This window comes from Leuciscus leuciscus (assembly GCF_965113295.1).
Source record: "Leuciscus leuciscus genome assembly, chromosome: 9".
Lineage (NCBI taxonomy): Eukaryota > Metazoa > Chordata > Actinopteri > Cypriniformes > Leuciscidae > Leuciscus > Leuciscus leuciscus.
In genome coordinates this window covers 23,575,331-23,592,377 of record NC_138733.1, presented here as the reverse complement: position 1 = coordinate 23,592,377, position 17,047 = coordinate 23,575,331, and the positions used below count along the sequence as shown (strand labels likewise).

The 17,047-nt window shown below is 35.3% G+C and overlaps 3 protein-coding genes across 6 annotated transcripts in view; 1 reads left to right on the top strand and 2 right to left on the bottom strand.

The window, feature by feature from the left end:
- rap1gap2a (RAP1 GTPase activating protein 2a) overlaps positions 1 to 6,989 on the bottom strand; it is an 80,684-nt gene extending 73,695 nt beyond the window's left edge. The window contains exon 1 of the mRNA XM_082179712.1: positions 6,454 to 6,989. The gene's annotated coding sequence lies outside the window, so the exon portion shown is untranslated. The remainder of the gene's footprint in view (positions 1 to 6,453) is intronic.
- xaf1 (XIAP associated factor 1) lies at positions 5,688 to 10,297 on the top strand. The gene is made up of 8 exons (XM_082179756.1): positions 5,688 to 6,062; positions 7,467 to 7,602; positions 7,806 to 7,862; positions 7,949 to 8,180; positions 8,300 to 8,367; positions 8,456 to 8,668; positions 9,209 to 9,273; positions 9,372 to 10,297. The coding sequence occupies exons 1-7, from the start codon at positions 6,028 to 6,030 to the stop codon at positions 9,245 to 9,247; spliced, it is 780 nt and encodes a 259-aa protein (XP_082035882.1). The 5' UTR covers positions 5,688 to 6,027; the 3' UTR covers positions 9,248 to 9,273; positions 9,372 to 10,297.
- Positions 10,164 to 16,185, bottom strand: LOC309506141 (uncharacterized protein). 4 transcript variants are annotated; one of them, XM_082179750.1, is made up of 5 exons: positions 15,806 to 16,185; positions 14,032 to 14,193; positions 13,444 to 13,899; positions 13,304 to 13,354; positions 10,164 to 12,577 (listed from the first exon to the last, which is right to left on the bottom strand). In XM_082179750.1, the coding sequence occupies exons 2-5, from the start codon at positions 14,168 to 14,170 to the stop codon at positions 12,087 to 12,089; spliced, it is 1,137 nt and encodes a 378-aa protein (XP_082035876.1). In that variant the 5' UTR covers positions 14,171 to 14,193; positions 15,806 to 16,185; the 3' UTR covers positions 10,164 to 12,086. The 4 variants fall into 4 exon arrangements, with proteins under 4 accessions (XP_082035876.1, XP_082035877.1, XP_082035875.1 ...); XM_082179751.1 differs by having other exon boundaries at positions 15,810 to 16,185; XM_082179749.1 differs by having other exon boundaries at positions 14,032 to 14,268; positions 15,810 to 16,183.
- Between the last annotated feature and the right edge of the window lie 862 nt (positions 16,186 to 17,047).

Genomic DNA, 17,047 nt, shown 5'->3' with positions numbered 1-17,047 from the left:
GTCATAAATATGAACCACAACGGATGAGTTTTCTAGAAACGCTACAACCTAGGCAAGAAAATTGTATCAACCCCGATCCTTGCTCACCCTGCAATCTTCCACTAAAAGAGCCTGTTGATCATTACCTGGTTCTTTCATTTGTCAGTTTGTTTAGAGCTGTTGTCTCCATCTCCTTTAATCTCTTGGCAGTTTAGTGTTTGAGAGCCATTGCGCCTTCTAATTGGTTCACTTTCTGGGGTTGCCTTGGTAACCCTCTTTGGAAATGTTCTTTGGAGTTCTGCCATAAGGTTTGGATGGATGAACATATGTATATATAGCATTAACCCGAAAATGACAGCAATTTCACATAAGGTTTCACATCTGATCAACCTGTTCTTTTCCCTGCAATGATATAACCAGATTTTATAGGACTTAAAAATTAGCATATGGCACTGCAATGTTTGACAGCCAGCTAGAGGTGTGACTTCCCTCTGAAAAGAAATCCATCAGCTTGTAGTTTAATTCAAGTGTATATGCCAACAAACCCAATGTAATATGTAGACATGTTAGAAAAAAAAAGTGTTTGTTTATTCAATAACATATATATTTTACAATATACTGTATATTATATTGTATGCTATCTATTATACCATTAGTATATTATACCATATATTTAATATACTATAATATCTACATTACAATATACTACATATTTTTTAATTATTTAATTTTTAATTATTTATTAAAAAAATTGTATTTAATTAATTTTTTTATTTAATTTTTTATTATTTTAATTTATTTAAATTATTTAATATTTAATTTTTTAAAGAAAGCATGTCTATTTACTTTAGCTTTTAACTCGCAAGTGATGTTATGAAGTATACTCACACACACACACTGTCTATTTATATATTTATTTAAGATATTATTATTTAAAAAGTAAATATTAATTTTAAAATTAAAAATGCATTATTTTGATTTATATTATAAATAAATAAATAATAAATAGGTTACTTTAATTATATATTATAAATTAAAATGTATAAATTATAACAGTAAATGAATACAATTAAATGAATGTGCTTATTGTAATGGATATATTTTGTAAATTAACTGAATTTCTTGTATGAAAGGTGCTATACAAATAAAGTTTATTATTATTATTATCATTATTATTATTATTATTATTAAAATAGGATAAATGAAAGGTGATAAAGGTGCATAAAATGCATCTTAATAACCGTCACCAAAACAATCCTAAGGTCACTTTATTGTGAAATTGTTGTAACACTGGTCTCCGATGCATTAAAACAATATTTAGTTTCATGCATTCTTTTTTGGACTCTGAGATCAGATGTCCCCGATCTGCTCATAAAAGCAATCTGATCTAGAGCAGTGATCAGAAACTGATAATATAAATCACCAAGGAAAAGAGAGCTTGTAAGACCAGAACTCCACTCTCTGTAAATGTTGAATTGATGTTAAAACAACCCTGCTATTTGCTTTGAACTGTGCTGTTAGTCTGACTGGTGCAGCAAGGAATTGTGAACTTTAATATTATATAACGAGAGGACACGCACACACACACAAACACACAAGAAAAACAGGCCTGCAGCATACAATCCTACCCTAAAATAATTCGCTTGTTTATGTAAAGCAACATCAGGACAGATTACCCTGGTGGCACCTCTAATGTTGATCACAATTCTGATCAGACATTGCAGGCGACAGCTGACCCACTCAGGCGGAATTAGGGAATGAACCAGTCCGTGTTAAGTCCTCTGTCCACACCCATCTGCGGTGATAGTGAATACGCGAAACTCAATACCGTAATTACTGTGATTCCCCTGGCGTGACACAGCTGTCCGCTCCTGTGCTGTTTCTGCTGACAAACATCCATTAGCTGCTGATGTCTGATGTCTCCGAGGCCTTGATACAAAAGCCTTGTTCAATTATTTTGAGATTTTTTTTTAAAACTAACAGCTCAATAAAATCTTGAACTACAGAGTCAACATGAGTGATCTGCTAATGGGGCCAACAAGGGACATCAATCCAGCAGTCTGTCAGACTCCTAATGTTTCACTAAAGTGACAGTATACGTGAGTTGAGCAATAATCATCCAGAGAAATACAAAGCTGAACACCATGAACTGATCCATATTAATGCATACACATTGTAAATGAGTAAACTATAGGCTACTTCACTCGGGAGGGTAACATCTATAGCTTGGATGCAGGCAAACAGAAGTCTGAAGTTTTCCTTTCTCATGGAAACAGGCTGGCTAAACACAACGAAGGTTACAATTTTAAATCATTTATGTGTATTTTGGGTGCATTACAAAATCGTATAACTGACCACAAAAAAACGCATTCCAATATCTTGTTCAGCGATAGACATATGTGAAAAATACCCCTCTATATACAGTTGTAATCGAAATTATTCAACCCCTGTTGCAAATCATGTTTAATGGCAAACTTTACAGACTTTCAGCTGTTTGCAATGAACAAATCAAACAAAAGTAATTGAAATAGCTCAACACAACAAATATTTCAAGTGGCTTCCCTCAAATTCAACTGAAAATGCAACTTTTAATGACTTCTGCAGTCTCAAAATTATTCAACCCCTGAATAGAATCCTTTAAAACAGCACAAATCTGCAAAACAGGTGTTGTCTCAAGCACACCTGATGCAGCTAATCAAGGGCTTAATTAAACAGACACATTAAATGGATAGTTCACCCAAAAATTTAAATTACCCCATGATTTACTCACCCTCAAGCCATAGGTGTATATGACATTCTTCTTTCAGAAGAATTCAATCAGAGTTATTAAGTCCATCAACGTGCATCCATCCATGATAAAAGTGCTCCACACGGCTCTGGTGGGTTAATAAAGGCCTTCTGAAGAAATTGTTAGGCCGTTCGTGTAAGAAAAATATCCATAGGCCTATTTAAAACTTTATTGACTAAAATAACTAGCTTCTGGCAGACTGCCGTACGCATCGATTTACGGCGAAAGAGTAACCCTTGAGCTGACGAACAACGTAATGACAAACACAGAAGTGCAGAGGATGGAGCAAAACAAAACACCAGTCACAAATTATAAGTCTAAAACGTCAATTTTTAAATAGAAATGTTGGAGGAGCTTGAGTTTGTTGCCCAGCCCTGTTTGTTTGAACCGTGAGAGGCATCTTAACTTACGATACTCCTACATCCTACGTCATACATGCGCCACTGGTTACTCTTGTGGCGTAAGTCGACTTGCAGCAGTGTGAACATGACAGTTATTTTTCAGGAAAGTCTAAATCCAACAGCCAACTTGTTTGTTGGCATTTGTCTGTGTGGTGTGAATTGGCCTTCAAGCACACCTGAAGCAACTAATCAAGAGCTTCATTAGTTGCAGCAGGTGTGCTTGAGCTAGAACACATGAAATATTTGAACTGGCTAGGTTTGTTGAGTGCCACGTTTGACTGTATGTTAGAAATATGGCTAAGTCAAAAGAATGGTCCAAAAAGTTAAGAGAAGATAATATCATCGCCCTTCACAAACAAGGAACAGGATACAAAAAGATAGTGAAGGAACTAAATGTTATAGTGAAGGAACTAGAGACACCGTTAGAAGCATAGTTAGTTTGCAAGTTCAAAGTTAAAGGAACAGTGGTTACACTACCTGGACGGGGCAGAAAAAGGAAGCTATCATGGCTGCAACCAGATTTCTGAGAAGGCAGGTTCAGAAAAACCCTTGAGTGACTGCAAAAGACCTGCAGCAAGACTTGATGGCAACAGGCACTGAGGTTTCAGCTTCCACAGTAAGTCACTAACTAAACTGATGCCAGAACACCAACTACACCACTACTGGCCCAAAAGCACAAGAAAAGTGCTCAAAATGGAACTTTTTAGCCCTATGGATCAGCGGTATATCTGGAGGAAGAAGAATGAAGAATGAAGCTGAAAAGAAAACTCTGTCTACAGGTAAGCATGGTGGGGCTCTGAGATGCTCTGGGGCTGCTTTGCATCCTCTGGGCTTGGAAACCTGCAGCGTGTGGAAGGCAAGATGGATTAATTGAAGTATCAGAAAATCCTAAGAGAAAACGTCATGCCGTCAGTGAGGAAGCTGAAGCTTGGGAGTCTTTGGACCTTCCAACAGGACAATGATCCCAAGCATACCTCAAATTCCACCAAGGCTTGGTTGCAGAAGAAGTCCTGGAAGATTATACAGCGGGCATCAGTCACCTGTCTTGAACCCCATAGAAAATCTCTGGTGGGATTTGATGAATGCGGTTGCAGCACGCAAACTGGAGGCCATTTCTAATGAGGAATGGGCTAAGATTGCTCAGAAACGCTGCCAGAAGCTGGGGATTCTGGTTATACATCTCGTTTCCAGCAGGTCATAACAGAAAAAGGGTGTTCTAAGTACTAAAGATGCTTGCCATGAAAGGGTTGAACATTTTTGAGACTGGTCATTAAAAGTTGCATTTTCAATTGAATTTGGGGAAACCTCTTGAAACATTTGTTCTGTTGAGCCATTTCAACTACTTTTGTTTGATTTGTTCATTGCAAACAGCTGAAAGTCTGTAAATGTTGCCATTAAACCTGATTTGCAATGGGGGTTGAATAATTTCAATTACAACTGTATATAAACTACCGTTCAAAAGTTTGGATCAGTACGTTTTTTAAATGTTTTTGAAAGTCTCTAATGTTTACCAAGGTTGCAAGGTTTCATTTGATCAAAAATAAAAGTAATATTGTGCAATATTATTACAATTTAAAATAATTGTTTTCTATTTTAATACATTTTAAAATGTAGTTTATTCCTGTGATAGCAAAGCTGAATTTTCACCATCATTACTCCAGTCTTCAGTGTCACATGATCTATCAGAAATCATTCTAATATGCTGGTTTTGGTGCTCAAAAAACATTTCGTATTATTATCAATTTTGAAGACATTTGTGCTGCTTAATATTTCGTGAAAACTGTTATACTTTTTTTTTACATGATTCTTTGATGAATAGAAAGTTCAAAAGAGCATTATTTATTTCAAATAGAAGTCTTTAGTAGCCTAACATTATAAATGACTCTAATGTCACTTTTGATTAGTTTAATGCATCCTTGCTAAATAAAAGTGGGTTAATCATTTCTTTAAAATGATCTCCTATTGCAATATAATATAGTAAACAATGATCATAATTGCCATTGTAAAGAATAGGGATGGATCATGGTGTTTAATTGCACTGATCTGGTCAAAAGTTTGGAAACATTACTATTTTCAATGTTTTTGAAAGAATCTTATGCTCACCAGGGCTGCATTAATTTGATCAAAAATACAGAAAAAACTTTTATTGTGAAATATTATTACAATTTAAAATAATGGTTTTCTATTTTAATATACTTTAAAATATCATTTATTTCTGTGATACAAAGCTGAATTTTCATCAGCCATTACTCCAGTCTGATCCTTCAGAAATCAGTCTAATATGCCGATTTATTATAAATGTTGGAAACAGTTGAGTTGCTTAATTTTGGGGGGGAATTTGTGATATTATTCATGAATATTTTTTTTTAAAGAACAGCACTTATTCAGAATATAAATATTTTCTAACAATATAAATCTTTTAATCTATTAATTACCTTGAAAAAAATGTGTTTTCACCACAACAACACAAGGCAATATGAATGTTGTAGCCTACTGTTTAGAAAACAAGAGCATTTTAGCGAGAAGATGTTACAACACCTGTGGCCAGTTGCATAAACTGTTAAGACTAGTCTTACAAGTTAGTCATCCAATTTTATTCTTTAAAACTGTTAATAACTTTTTAAAGTCAGTAACATAAAAACGTAGATTGGTCTAATTTGACACCGAACAGTAAGACTGATTACCCCTAACTAACTTCTAGTTGATCATACTAGTTCTTAAGACACAGTCTTAACATAATGGCTATGTTTATGCAACTGGCCCCTGTTAAGTTTCGGTTCTAGTTTCGGTTCATAGTAAGTGAAATCAACACCCCCAACACAATAACTCAGTGAACTCTCTCTAGCCTATAGTCTAACTATGGACACTGAAGAACTGATTCTGTGTACTCACTGGTGAGTGTTTTACAATGTATTGTAAACATATAGCATAGAGATTTAAGATCGTCTTTTTATGTTCATTGCCAATGCAAACAAATGATATATCGTGTTCGTCGAATTTTAGACGATATTATCACGACACATTTCTCTCTGTCAACAGTAGCAACAACAGCATTACAAACAAAAACAAAACATACAAACAAAAAAAAACATTCTTCTTATTTAGTAGGCTACACAACAATAATGACTTTTTCTTTATGGTGTTAATAACTGTGGCCTAACCTTAACAAAGTGAAACCATTTCCATGGGGGCCAGCTATGGCTGATAGCTGACAGAGAAACTTCATTTAGCCTGATAGCTATTAACTTGATATAGTTCACCCAAAAATTCTGGCATCATACTCACCCTCACGTCCTTCTTAAACCGTATGACTTTCTTTCTTCCGTGGATCACAACATTTGGATTTTGGAAAGGTATCCAACGTGACTGGGGCTTTTACGAAAAAAATAACACAAACGCATAATATGCTACGTATTAGAAGTAGGCTATGACTCGTGCTCCGTTCAAATTACACGAAGCTATATGATAGCTTTATGCGAGAAACGAGCCGATTTAAGTTATTTACAACTCTAAACCTCGAGCTCTTAAAGCTGTGACTGGTTCATTGAGTCAGTGTTGAACTGAAGAATCGGATAATTCTGATTCGCGAACAAATCATTCAGATCCGTTCTGTTTTTATTGAAATTAAATTTTATATAAAAAATCAATCATACATCACATCAGTTATTCTTTTCCATTCAGTCCCGTTCAGACCTGGTTCAGACATCTATGATTGAGACCTTTTTTATGAACTCTTTCAACCGATTCATTCATCTGACTCAAAAGAATGATTCATTCACGAATTGAATGCCCCATGAATAGTTGGGAATTATTATTATTATTTTTTGACAGCCCAAGTCGCTATTCACTTTCATTATATAAAAAAAGAGTGCTTAGGATATTCTTTTAAAAAGTATTTTGTGTTCCTCAGAAGAAAGTCATACAGGTTTGGAACAACATGCTGGTGTGTAAATAATGGCAGAATTTTTGGGTAAACTGTCCCTTTAACTCTAGAATGCATAAAGGGGGTCAAATTGACCCAGCATGCTTCAATTGATTAAATATTTGATCAATGAAAACATTTGTTTGTTTGATATTCCATGAATTCTTCTAAAAACTTGTTTCTGACCATCATCAATGTAATTTTCATATATATTGGTCTAATGGGGAACTCCGAACTTTGTAATTTTGGGTAATTTTGACCCACTTTGTGCAAATTTTTTTTGGTTCATGCATTCTAGGGTTAAGAAAACATGTACAGTCCCAGCGTTTCCATCCTCCAGTCTCTGTAAAGTGTCTCTTTTAATGTTTTTATGCAGCAATAAAGAGGTGGCAAAGGCCAACTATGACCTCCACGAACCACACTGTAAGAGGTTTCTGTGTAAATGCCCTGACTGCAATGACACTATCCCTCGAGATCAACTGGAGGAGCATAAAACCGAACAGCACGCGCAGGTCACAACCACTCCACTCAACACATGGTTAACATTCTGATCTATGCTCCTTTTTACAAGATCTTAGCACTGTTTGTCACACACACACAAAACAAGATGCATTTTCCTACTGAACGTTTTCCACTTGACTTGCTTTTTACTCATCATTGCAATCTCCCACCTCTAAAATACTGTTGGTGGTCTCATTTTCATCATGTCTCACAGGTAAAATGTAAGATGTGCAATAAAAAGATGGAGCGAAGGCATTTGTTGGACCACGAGGTGAATATTTCATCTGACACCTATTCAAGCTGATGAGCTCGGGGTGTTTTTTTTCCACTTATTCCTTTGTTCTTTCTGTCTTTCAGAAAGACGAGTGCTCCGAAAGGCCTCAGATCTGTGAGTTTTGTCAGCTCGAGCTTCCTCTGAGCAATCTGAAAGAGCACAGAGTGTCCTGTGGGAGTCGGACCGAGCTCTGCTCCGACTGTGGCCGTTATGTCAAACTGATGGACCAGCTTGATCACGCTCAGATCTGCTCAACTACCACTCCAACAACATCAAAGGACCTTGTCTCCGAAGATGATGCATCTGACACTGACGGTTAGTTCATCAAGACACAATCAGTTTTAAACATTATGGATATGTTAAAGGTCTTAGTATTGCCAAGTTCTGGGTATTTTCATTGTAAAATACTGATTTAGCATATCTGTTATCTCCAGAGCCGACCATGTTGCAATGTCAGAATTGTCTGAGATACATTTCCTCAGACAAACTGAAGGATCACCAGGTAAAATAAGGAAATAAATAAGATATTACATAAATATGAAAATCTATTTTTTTAACGCAGCAAATCTTTTATTATTCCTTTTTACTAGCTGCGTTGCAACCAGATTTTTCAGAATGCAGACTACTCGGATGATGACTCGGATGAAAATTTCAAAGCTGGAAATGCCAGTGCTCCAGATTTCTCCTTCTCAGCATTGCAAAAGACAAAGAGAGACAGAAACATTGACATGGACCTGGATAAGATAAGCAGCTGTCCGCTCTGTCATCTGGCTCTCCCTGTAAAGACACTCGAGTGGCATGAGGTACTGATCACTGCGCTGTACATAATGATATTTTAAACTTGTGCGGCCTCAACAACAGTCAACAATCTGAACAGTCGTCTTGTTGTTGATTTAATAAATATTTTGGATTAGCACATTTATTATACCAAAATGAATACACTACCGTTGATAAGTTTGGGGTCATTAAGATTTTTTGAAAGAAGTCTGCATTTATTTGATTAAAATGCAGTAAAACAAAAATAATAATATTGTGAAATATTATTACAATTTAAAATAACTGTTTATTTTATTATATTTCAAAATGTTAATCCTGTGCTGGCAAAGCTGAATTTTCAGCATTGTTTTTGATTGATTTATTGTATCCTTGCTGAATAAAAGTATATATACATTTTATATACATCTTTTTTTAGAAAGTTGACCCCAAACTTTTCAACAATACTGTAAATTATGTACATTTGAGCCTGTACTGTTATTCTACTCTAATATAATATACAATATTTACTGATGATTAATTATATATTTATATATGTATTTATATTGTTTTTTTTGTTTTTTTTTAAGAAAAAATGTGAATTATTCAAACATCTAAACCTGGCATGATGGCTGGTGAAAGCAAAGCTAAATGTGTAAGTATACAAATAATACATTATGTATCACCAGTATAACTTTGCAATGCAACTGATGCCATCCATGAATTGTAATAAATGTATGAATTATCTTACAGGGTTGCTGGAAACTGCAAACTCATCAATCATCACAAATAATAATATAGAAAATTTAGTTGTGGAAATAATATACTTAAATATTTTGAAGATACAGTAACTAAATTGTAAAAAAGTTTACAATGCTTCTGTTGTCTGATTTTAATTTGATAATAATGACTTTAAAAAGTGACTTATTCGGCCCAGTGAAGCCAAAGTAATGCAGAAAGTTTTGCGTTGAGTGCAGATACTTTATTTTCTGACTACTGACTTTTAACCCTTTTTATGATTATTATTTGTTTAAAACTTCCTGCATGTTAAATCTGGACTAACCTTGTGTAGTAAAAAAATAAGATAACATAAGACAACCAAACTATTTGTTTGAAGTGCATGAAAAGATTTTGAGTGCAGTGTATTCTAGACTTTAAGTTATTTCCTTTGTATGAAATGCCTTGAGGATCCAGCTCTACCAGGAGAAACGGGGAAGACCACAAGATGGCAGTTTCAGTCAGGAGGGCCTTTTCTTAATATCCCTATCATATCTTACTATATCTTTTAATAAACATTACTTAATTGATGTATTTAACTGATGTTAAATATATTTATAAAAATGTTTTTTAATGGTCTTTTTGGCCATTTGTAAATTGATTTCTCCCCCCACTTGTTCTCCTGCACTTGGCAACAAAAGTGCAACAGTGACATCTAGTGGACATTTTCGCATTCCTTTGTGAGAAACCAGTGTTTAGCGTGCAGATTCAAGAGTAGGCCTGATCGTTGTTTAGTCAAAATCTCTTCTCTTCAAGAAACTTCAACTGTTGTTGTTTTTTTCTCATCTGTTGACAAAACAGATTATACAAAGTAGATTATATAAATAACATTCCTCTCACTTTATAAAGCTTCCACTGTTGAATGTAAAATGTTAAAAAAAATAAAAAATGTATGGACTACACTATGGACCCTTTTCACAGACTGATGACACTTTCCCACAGTTATCAACTTCGCAAATCTATTTAAATGTTTAATAATCAGACATCCCACCCAGTGCTGGGTAACTTGATGTAATCTGGATTGCATAATCAGATTCCAAAAAGTAATATTACGCATTCTTATATGAATATATAAGATATTCATATAATAAATGCACTCTATTATATGAATATATAAGAATGCATAATCAGACTACAGTTACTTTTTTTATTGATAACATATTATTCACAGAATGGCAGTAAATCAATCACAATGTATTGATTCTCCCTTTCATGTTTAAAATTTTCCTTTCTAAAAAAGAAAATCATTCAGAAAGTCCTCTTTTGGCCTATTGCTGTCTTTGGAAGGCATTTTTATTAAAATGTTACATTTCTTGATTTATTTAATTATTAGATTTTCATTAAACTCACGAACCCCCTGCAGTTCAATGTTATAAATGAGGTAGGTCAAAAGTAATCAGATTACATTAAATGTGCAATTAGATTACGTTGCTAACTACAATTTTTGTCATGTAATTTGGAATAAGTAACGGACTACAATCAGTGGTGGTTTAAGACTCTTTGGTGCCCCTGCACTGACATCTAGAGTAAAACATTATTAAAGGGTTAGTTCACCCAAAAATGAAAATTCTGTCAGTAATTACTCACCCTCATGTTGTTCCAAACCGTAAGACTTTTGCTCATCTTCGTAACACAAATTAACATATTTTTGATGAAATCTGAGAGCTGTCTAACTCTATGTTAGGCTTCTAGGTAATTGCATCTGCCGGCCCAGAAAAGTTAGTAAAGACATCGTTAAAATAGTCCAAGTGACTACAGTGGCTCAACCTTAAGTTTATCAAGCGACATAAATACTCTTTGTGTATAGCACAAATAAAATTACATATGGTAGCCAAAACCCATTTTCCCGATTACCTGTCACACTTAATCGGAAGGAGCAAAACACAATACTGATTTTGAAAGTAATATTTCAAATTATTTTATTTTCCATCTTTGACATTGGGTTTTAAAGTAGGAGACATCTTTTAACAGTGTGCTGACTTTTCATTTCTGGGAGATCAAACACAGGTCCATAGGAGCTACATCTAAGATAATGTGCCTTCAATCACAATTCAAAATCGCATCTGGAGAAAAAAAAAAAACACACACTAAAGGAGTCTTTGGAAATTCAAGTGAAGAGAAACTACTAATAACAGATAATGCACATTGGCTAACCGATTAAAACATTTACAGCAGGTCTGTCAAGCAATGCTTGCGCCAGAAACTGATTTAAAAGAATTTCAGAATAACAAACCTAAATAAAGAAGACTGTAAAATCAGATTACATAAATTAAAACCACCCAACTTCATGGCCACTTCGCAATATGTTAAAAAGCACCACAAATATAATTATCTTAAATTACCAGTCAATTTTTAAATACATTTTGCCTCTTATATTACCTGTATAACAGCACATAATTGGTCCAAACAGTCTATGAGACCCAGTCATCTACTGAAAATATCATTCAGTATATATGAGGAACTCTACAAAGAACCTATTTCAGCTTCCAATGCTTCTCATTTTGGTTATTATGTTATAAACAGTTTTAGTCCTGTCAGCTCTGTAACTCAATATATAAGATATTTAAAGATTGCCATATACTCTAGTGTCACAATATCCTCAGCTTATTGTATTTTCTGTGCTATTAGCATTCACTGCTTATGTAACTTGCTCCCAGTTGTAGCAGTCGATAGCGTTGCGGTGTTCAGAAGCTATGGATGTCCGTTGAACTTGTCCTGCAGGAGAGTCAAGGCGTTGGAGGAGAAGTCACGTAGGACGTGGAGTGTTTCACGCTGCAGTTGTAAGGTGTCACGTGAATACTGCTGCTGGGTGTGGACCAATTTCTGCACTGACTCCGCAAGCGACTCCAGCGAGCGAGACAGCGACCCTATCAGCAGTGTGGTGCCCTGCTGTTCCTGCAGGCTGAGTGAGGCACTCTGGGATAAACGTTCCTGCAGACTGCGGGGTTCCACGGAAGCAGGTTGGGGAGGGATTCGAACAGGAGCTGAACGTGATGATGAGGCGGCCCCAGAAGGTGCAATAAATGTTGAGGTCCTGGCAGATGAAGGCCCGTTAAACGTGTTGTGATTAGGTTTTTCTCGAACTTGGTTCTTCTCAGCAATGGGACGGCTAAGGAATCCAGGGATAACAACAGGATTCGGATTTGGTTGGTTTCCTGTTTCAATAAACTGCATGTTACCACCTGGAAGAAACAGAAACATGTTCATGCTATTATAAGCATTCAAATAGAAACGTTTTTTTGGGGGGATGTGCAAAACATCAAGTACCAAAAAGAGTGTACAGGATAATGCTGTTCACAATGCACCATTTTCACAAAAAACTTTGAAATTCCCCCCAAAAATATGTGGTTTGACCAATTTAAAAAAAAATTTTTTTTTACAATAATATTTAGTTTTCCCTTATACATGAAAAACATATACGATGACCAAGACCTGACTTTATTTATCTACAATAAACAAGAACATTATAATTTTTTACATTAACATTCATTTTTTTATGTAATAAATGTTTTCCCCCAAAAAAGTTACAAATATATGCAAAAGCCTCTAAGTGCCATCTGAAATGTTCTTCTAGAATGATAATTTTTATCAACCTTGCATGTTTAGTTATGTTCAGTTATTTCACTAAAGTGAAATTAAAGGAAATTTCAGATGGCACTTAGAGGCTTTTGCATCTGAAGTCCACATATTTCAATTGCCTTTCTTTTTTTCCCCAAATATAATATATTTATAAATAAAAATTCATCATGTTTTTAGGGAATTGCACCACATGGTGAATAAAAGTTTTTCAATTAAAAACCTGCTCATCGTAGAAGAGATGTATTTCACTTTATGTACGAACTGCATTTTTTATAAAAATGTTATGCATTTTTAAACCGTATGGCAAGTAGCTCTGCATTATTACTCACCTTCCTTTTCTGACGTGTCAGTCTGGAGGTCTATAAGAGGCACTGCTGAATCTATCATTACAAAAACAAAATGACCAACTTATTATTTAAACATTTAGTAATGAATAACCTTGTAATTACTCACTAAAAAAGGAACTCACCGCTAAACATCATGTGTGTGGGAAGCACCATATCTCCTTTGCTTGGGATACTAGTGTGGAAAGGAGGTGGCATTGGTAAACCAAACGAATGAGGCCTGCCATTTGCCATGTGTGAGGAGCTATGTGGTATCTCAGAGAGACCTGGAATGTCTTCGTCTTCGTCATCCATTTGGTCATCAATTGCCAAACTGCTCACATTTTTGTTAGGGTTAGACATCTGAAGGATCTGGTGTACCATGGTTTCTATGGGTGACAGCTCTTGAGCGATTTGGGTAGCCGTGGCTCCCGATGCCCTCATGGCAGCCACCCTCCGTTTTGTGTCGCATTTGAGGTCTGCCCATTTCTTGATGACTTCAATAATTTCTCTGTGACACTCACTGACCTCATTGATACGCGCTGTCAGATCCGCCCAAGTGCGGTTTTTCAGATCCTTCGAAATGCCCCTGTTGAACTTTCCTGTTGAAGACATGAGTTCGTTTAACTAGAATCCATCATGTATGCAAAGCATAATTTACATACTTTCAAATCGCTGTCAGGTCTCAGGTCCTATCGCACTATGTGATACAAAAATAAAAAGGTATGTCTTACCAACTAGAATATGGCGTTTTTTCTGCACCTCGCTGAGCAGCAGTTCAACCTCCTGGAATGTGAACCGTGACTTCCTTTTCTTAAAGCGCATCAAAGCACCTCCTGGCCCTCTGTAAGGGTATGGCAGAAATTCCGACATCCTTCCTCCTTCGAAAACTTTCGCTGTTACCAATCACAAACCAAATCTAACAGTGCTTCTAGACAGCATCCATCAGAAGGTTTCCATGAATTATATGGCTGAAATAATAAATCAAATAATCAAATTATTATTATTATTCATCCAAAAGCAGCATCATTTAACTCACTCATCCTCTTCAACCTGCCTTAAATGCAACTAACCTGTTCTTATTTCATTGCACTGTGTGTGTGTGTGTGTGTGTGTGTGTGTGTGTGTGTGTGTGTATATATATATATATATAAACTGTAATATTGTGAAATATCATTACAATTTAAAATAATGGTTTTCTATTTTAATATACTTTAAAATATAATTTATTTCTGTGATGCAAAACTGAATTTTCAGCATCATTACTTTAGTCTTCAGTGTCACATGATCCTTCAGAAATCATTGTAATGCTGATTTGATGTTAAAAAGAACAGCATTTATTCAAAATAGAAACTGTTTCTAACAATATAAATCTTTACTATCACTTTTTATAAATTCAACACATCCTGTGTAAAAGTATTAATTTCTTAAAAAAAGAAGAAAAAAAAAGGTAGAGGATATTGTTACAAAAGATTTCTATTTTAAATAAATATGCTGGGGGTTTTTTTTTTTTTGGTATTTTTATTCATCAAAGAATCCTGAAAAAAGTTGTTTATATTTAAACAGTACAACTGTTTCCAACATTGATAACAAATCAGTATATTAGAATCATTTCCCTGAAGACTGGAGTAATGGCTGATGAAAATTCAGCTTTGCATCACAGAAATAAAAATGTTACAATATTACTGTTTTTCAAAAAATGTGACCAGTACTAATATATATATATATATATATATATATATATATATATATATATATATATATATATATATATATACATACATATACACACACTATATATACACATGTACACACACGTCTACATCACATAATGTAATCATTTAATATCTGTCTTTTAAAACACACAACACAAGCAACATTCATCATACTAAATTCAGAGAGAAGACAGTACATTTATATATGTGTGTGTGTATGACGATTTACTATCCCTCTGATTAATAATGTGATGACTGCTGCTTATGTTCTGCTCTTTAAAAGGACAGAACAGCCACAGACAGAGATTATTTGGAAAAGCACAGATTCACATTTTTCTAGGATCCTTTTACTTTAAATTAACTGTTACGACTAATTGCGGCGTGATCTCACACCGCCTCGCCGGTGTGCCCATATGCTTCCTGCTTCTTTGTTGTTGTCCTGCCTAATCGTCAGAGAGCAATAGGAACAGAGAGAATCGAGCGAACGCCATCACGGACACACGGCGTGTATCTCGAGCGTTCAAATCTGCCATATCTGAAATATCTCGCGTACAGTATTCGCTCGTACACGTAAAGATAGATTCCATTTTCGTAATAAGCAAACATTCGTCCAGGAAACGCAAACGGATTTGTATTTTGTTTGTCGCTAGCCTGCCGAGTAGGAAAATGGACTACGCACGCATTTCGTAGACGTATTTACGAACGAATTTAGCGTCAAATCTAAACTGCGTACATCGGAACGGCGATAAACTTTCTTGCTATTGATATTAGTGATAGATTGGGTGGTAATTACCTACAGTGTGGTCGAATGTGTCCTAGGATTTGTCGGTGTAGTCTTGCCCGATAAACTTCGTAGGCAGTGATCCCCTGCGTCGCGCAGACTCAGCTCTACGTGTTTTTCCCCCTCCACAACGATAGTTCGCCAACATTCTATAGTAATCCTGCCCTGTGCCTGACTGTGTGGAAACATTCCTAACTACACACGAACACCCTGTGGCCCAGTCTAAGCATATGAATGTGCAACTCACAATTAAATAAACGTAAATTTAAGTTGCATTTTATACACATACAAGTTGAATATATCGCGTAAAATATTTGTGAATTTTGTACGCTTCCCCCCACCCCCCACTCTAGGCTGTTTAGTAACTTTCGAGGCTATACGGCGCACCAACAGTTATAAAAAAAATGGAAATAGATAAAAATTGTGATTTCCTTGTCTGATATTAATCAAATATTTAAACACATAGCTTTGACATCATTTAAAGGCATATCATTTGATAAATGCACCTCATAAGGGGCCGTTCTTCCTAGTAAGAAATACTGGAATTAATCTAGGCCTCAATACATCTGAAGAGATTAAATTAGAAATATTAAATTGTGTTGTATCTCTTTTGTCTTTCTTCTGTGGTCCTCAGGTCGTAATCAATGGACTCATTGAGTATCATATGCATATCTAAGCATAAGTTTGGAAGGCAATACAATTAAATTCAATATTTGAGTGTTTGTTTTAAAAAAAATACCATTATTTAAACAGTTCACTGATGATGTGGCCATGCAATAACACGCCACCATCTTGAGGTTCTTTCTCAGACATGGGGACATGGGGAGTGGCATTGTAATTGCCTGCAGCAACCGGTAGGTGGGTGTAGTGAGAGTTCCTCAAATGCCTGCATGAGTCTGGAAAAAAGCTACGTTGAGATTTTTCTAACGGCTTAAAGGGATAGTTCGCCCTAAAATGAAAATGTGTTTCCCGAACCAACATTACTTTCTTTCTTCCGTGGATCATAGAAGGAGATTAGTTAGGATAATGTTAGAGACTATGTTAGGATAATGGTTAGTAACCAGTTTCATTGTATAAAAGGATAAAATCTCAGTGAATGGTGACTGAGGCTGCCAGTTCCTAGAAGAAAAAAATCATAAAGGCTCTTAATCTAAGCAGGCTATTTGGGGAACATAAGCAAGTGGCCCATATTTAGCCGAAACAATGTTTGTCAATCAAAAAAAAAACACCCTACAAATTAATATGGATTTATGG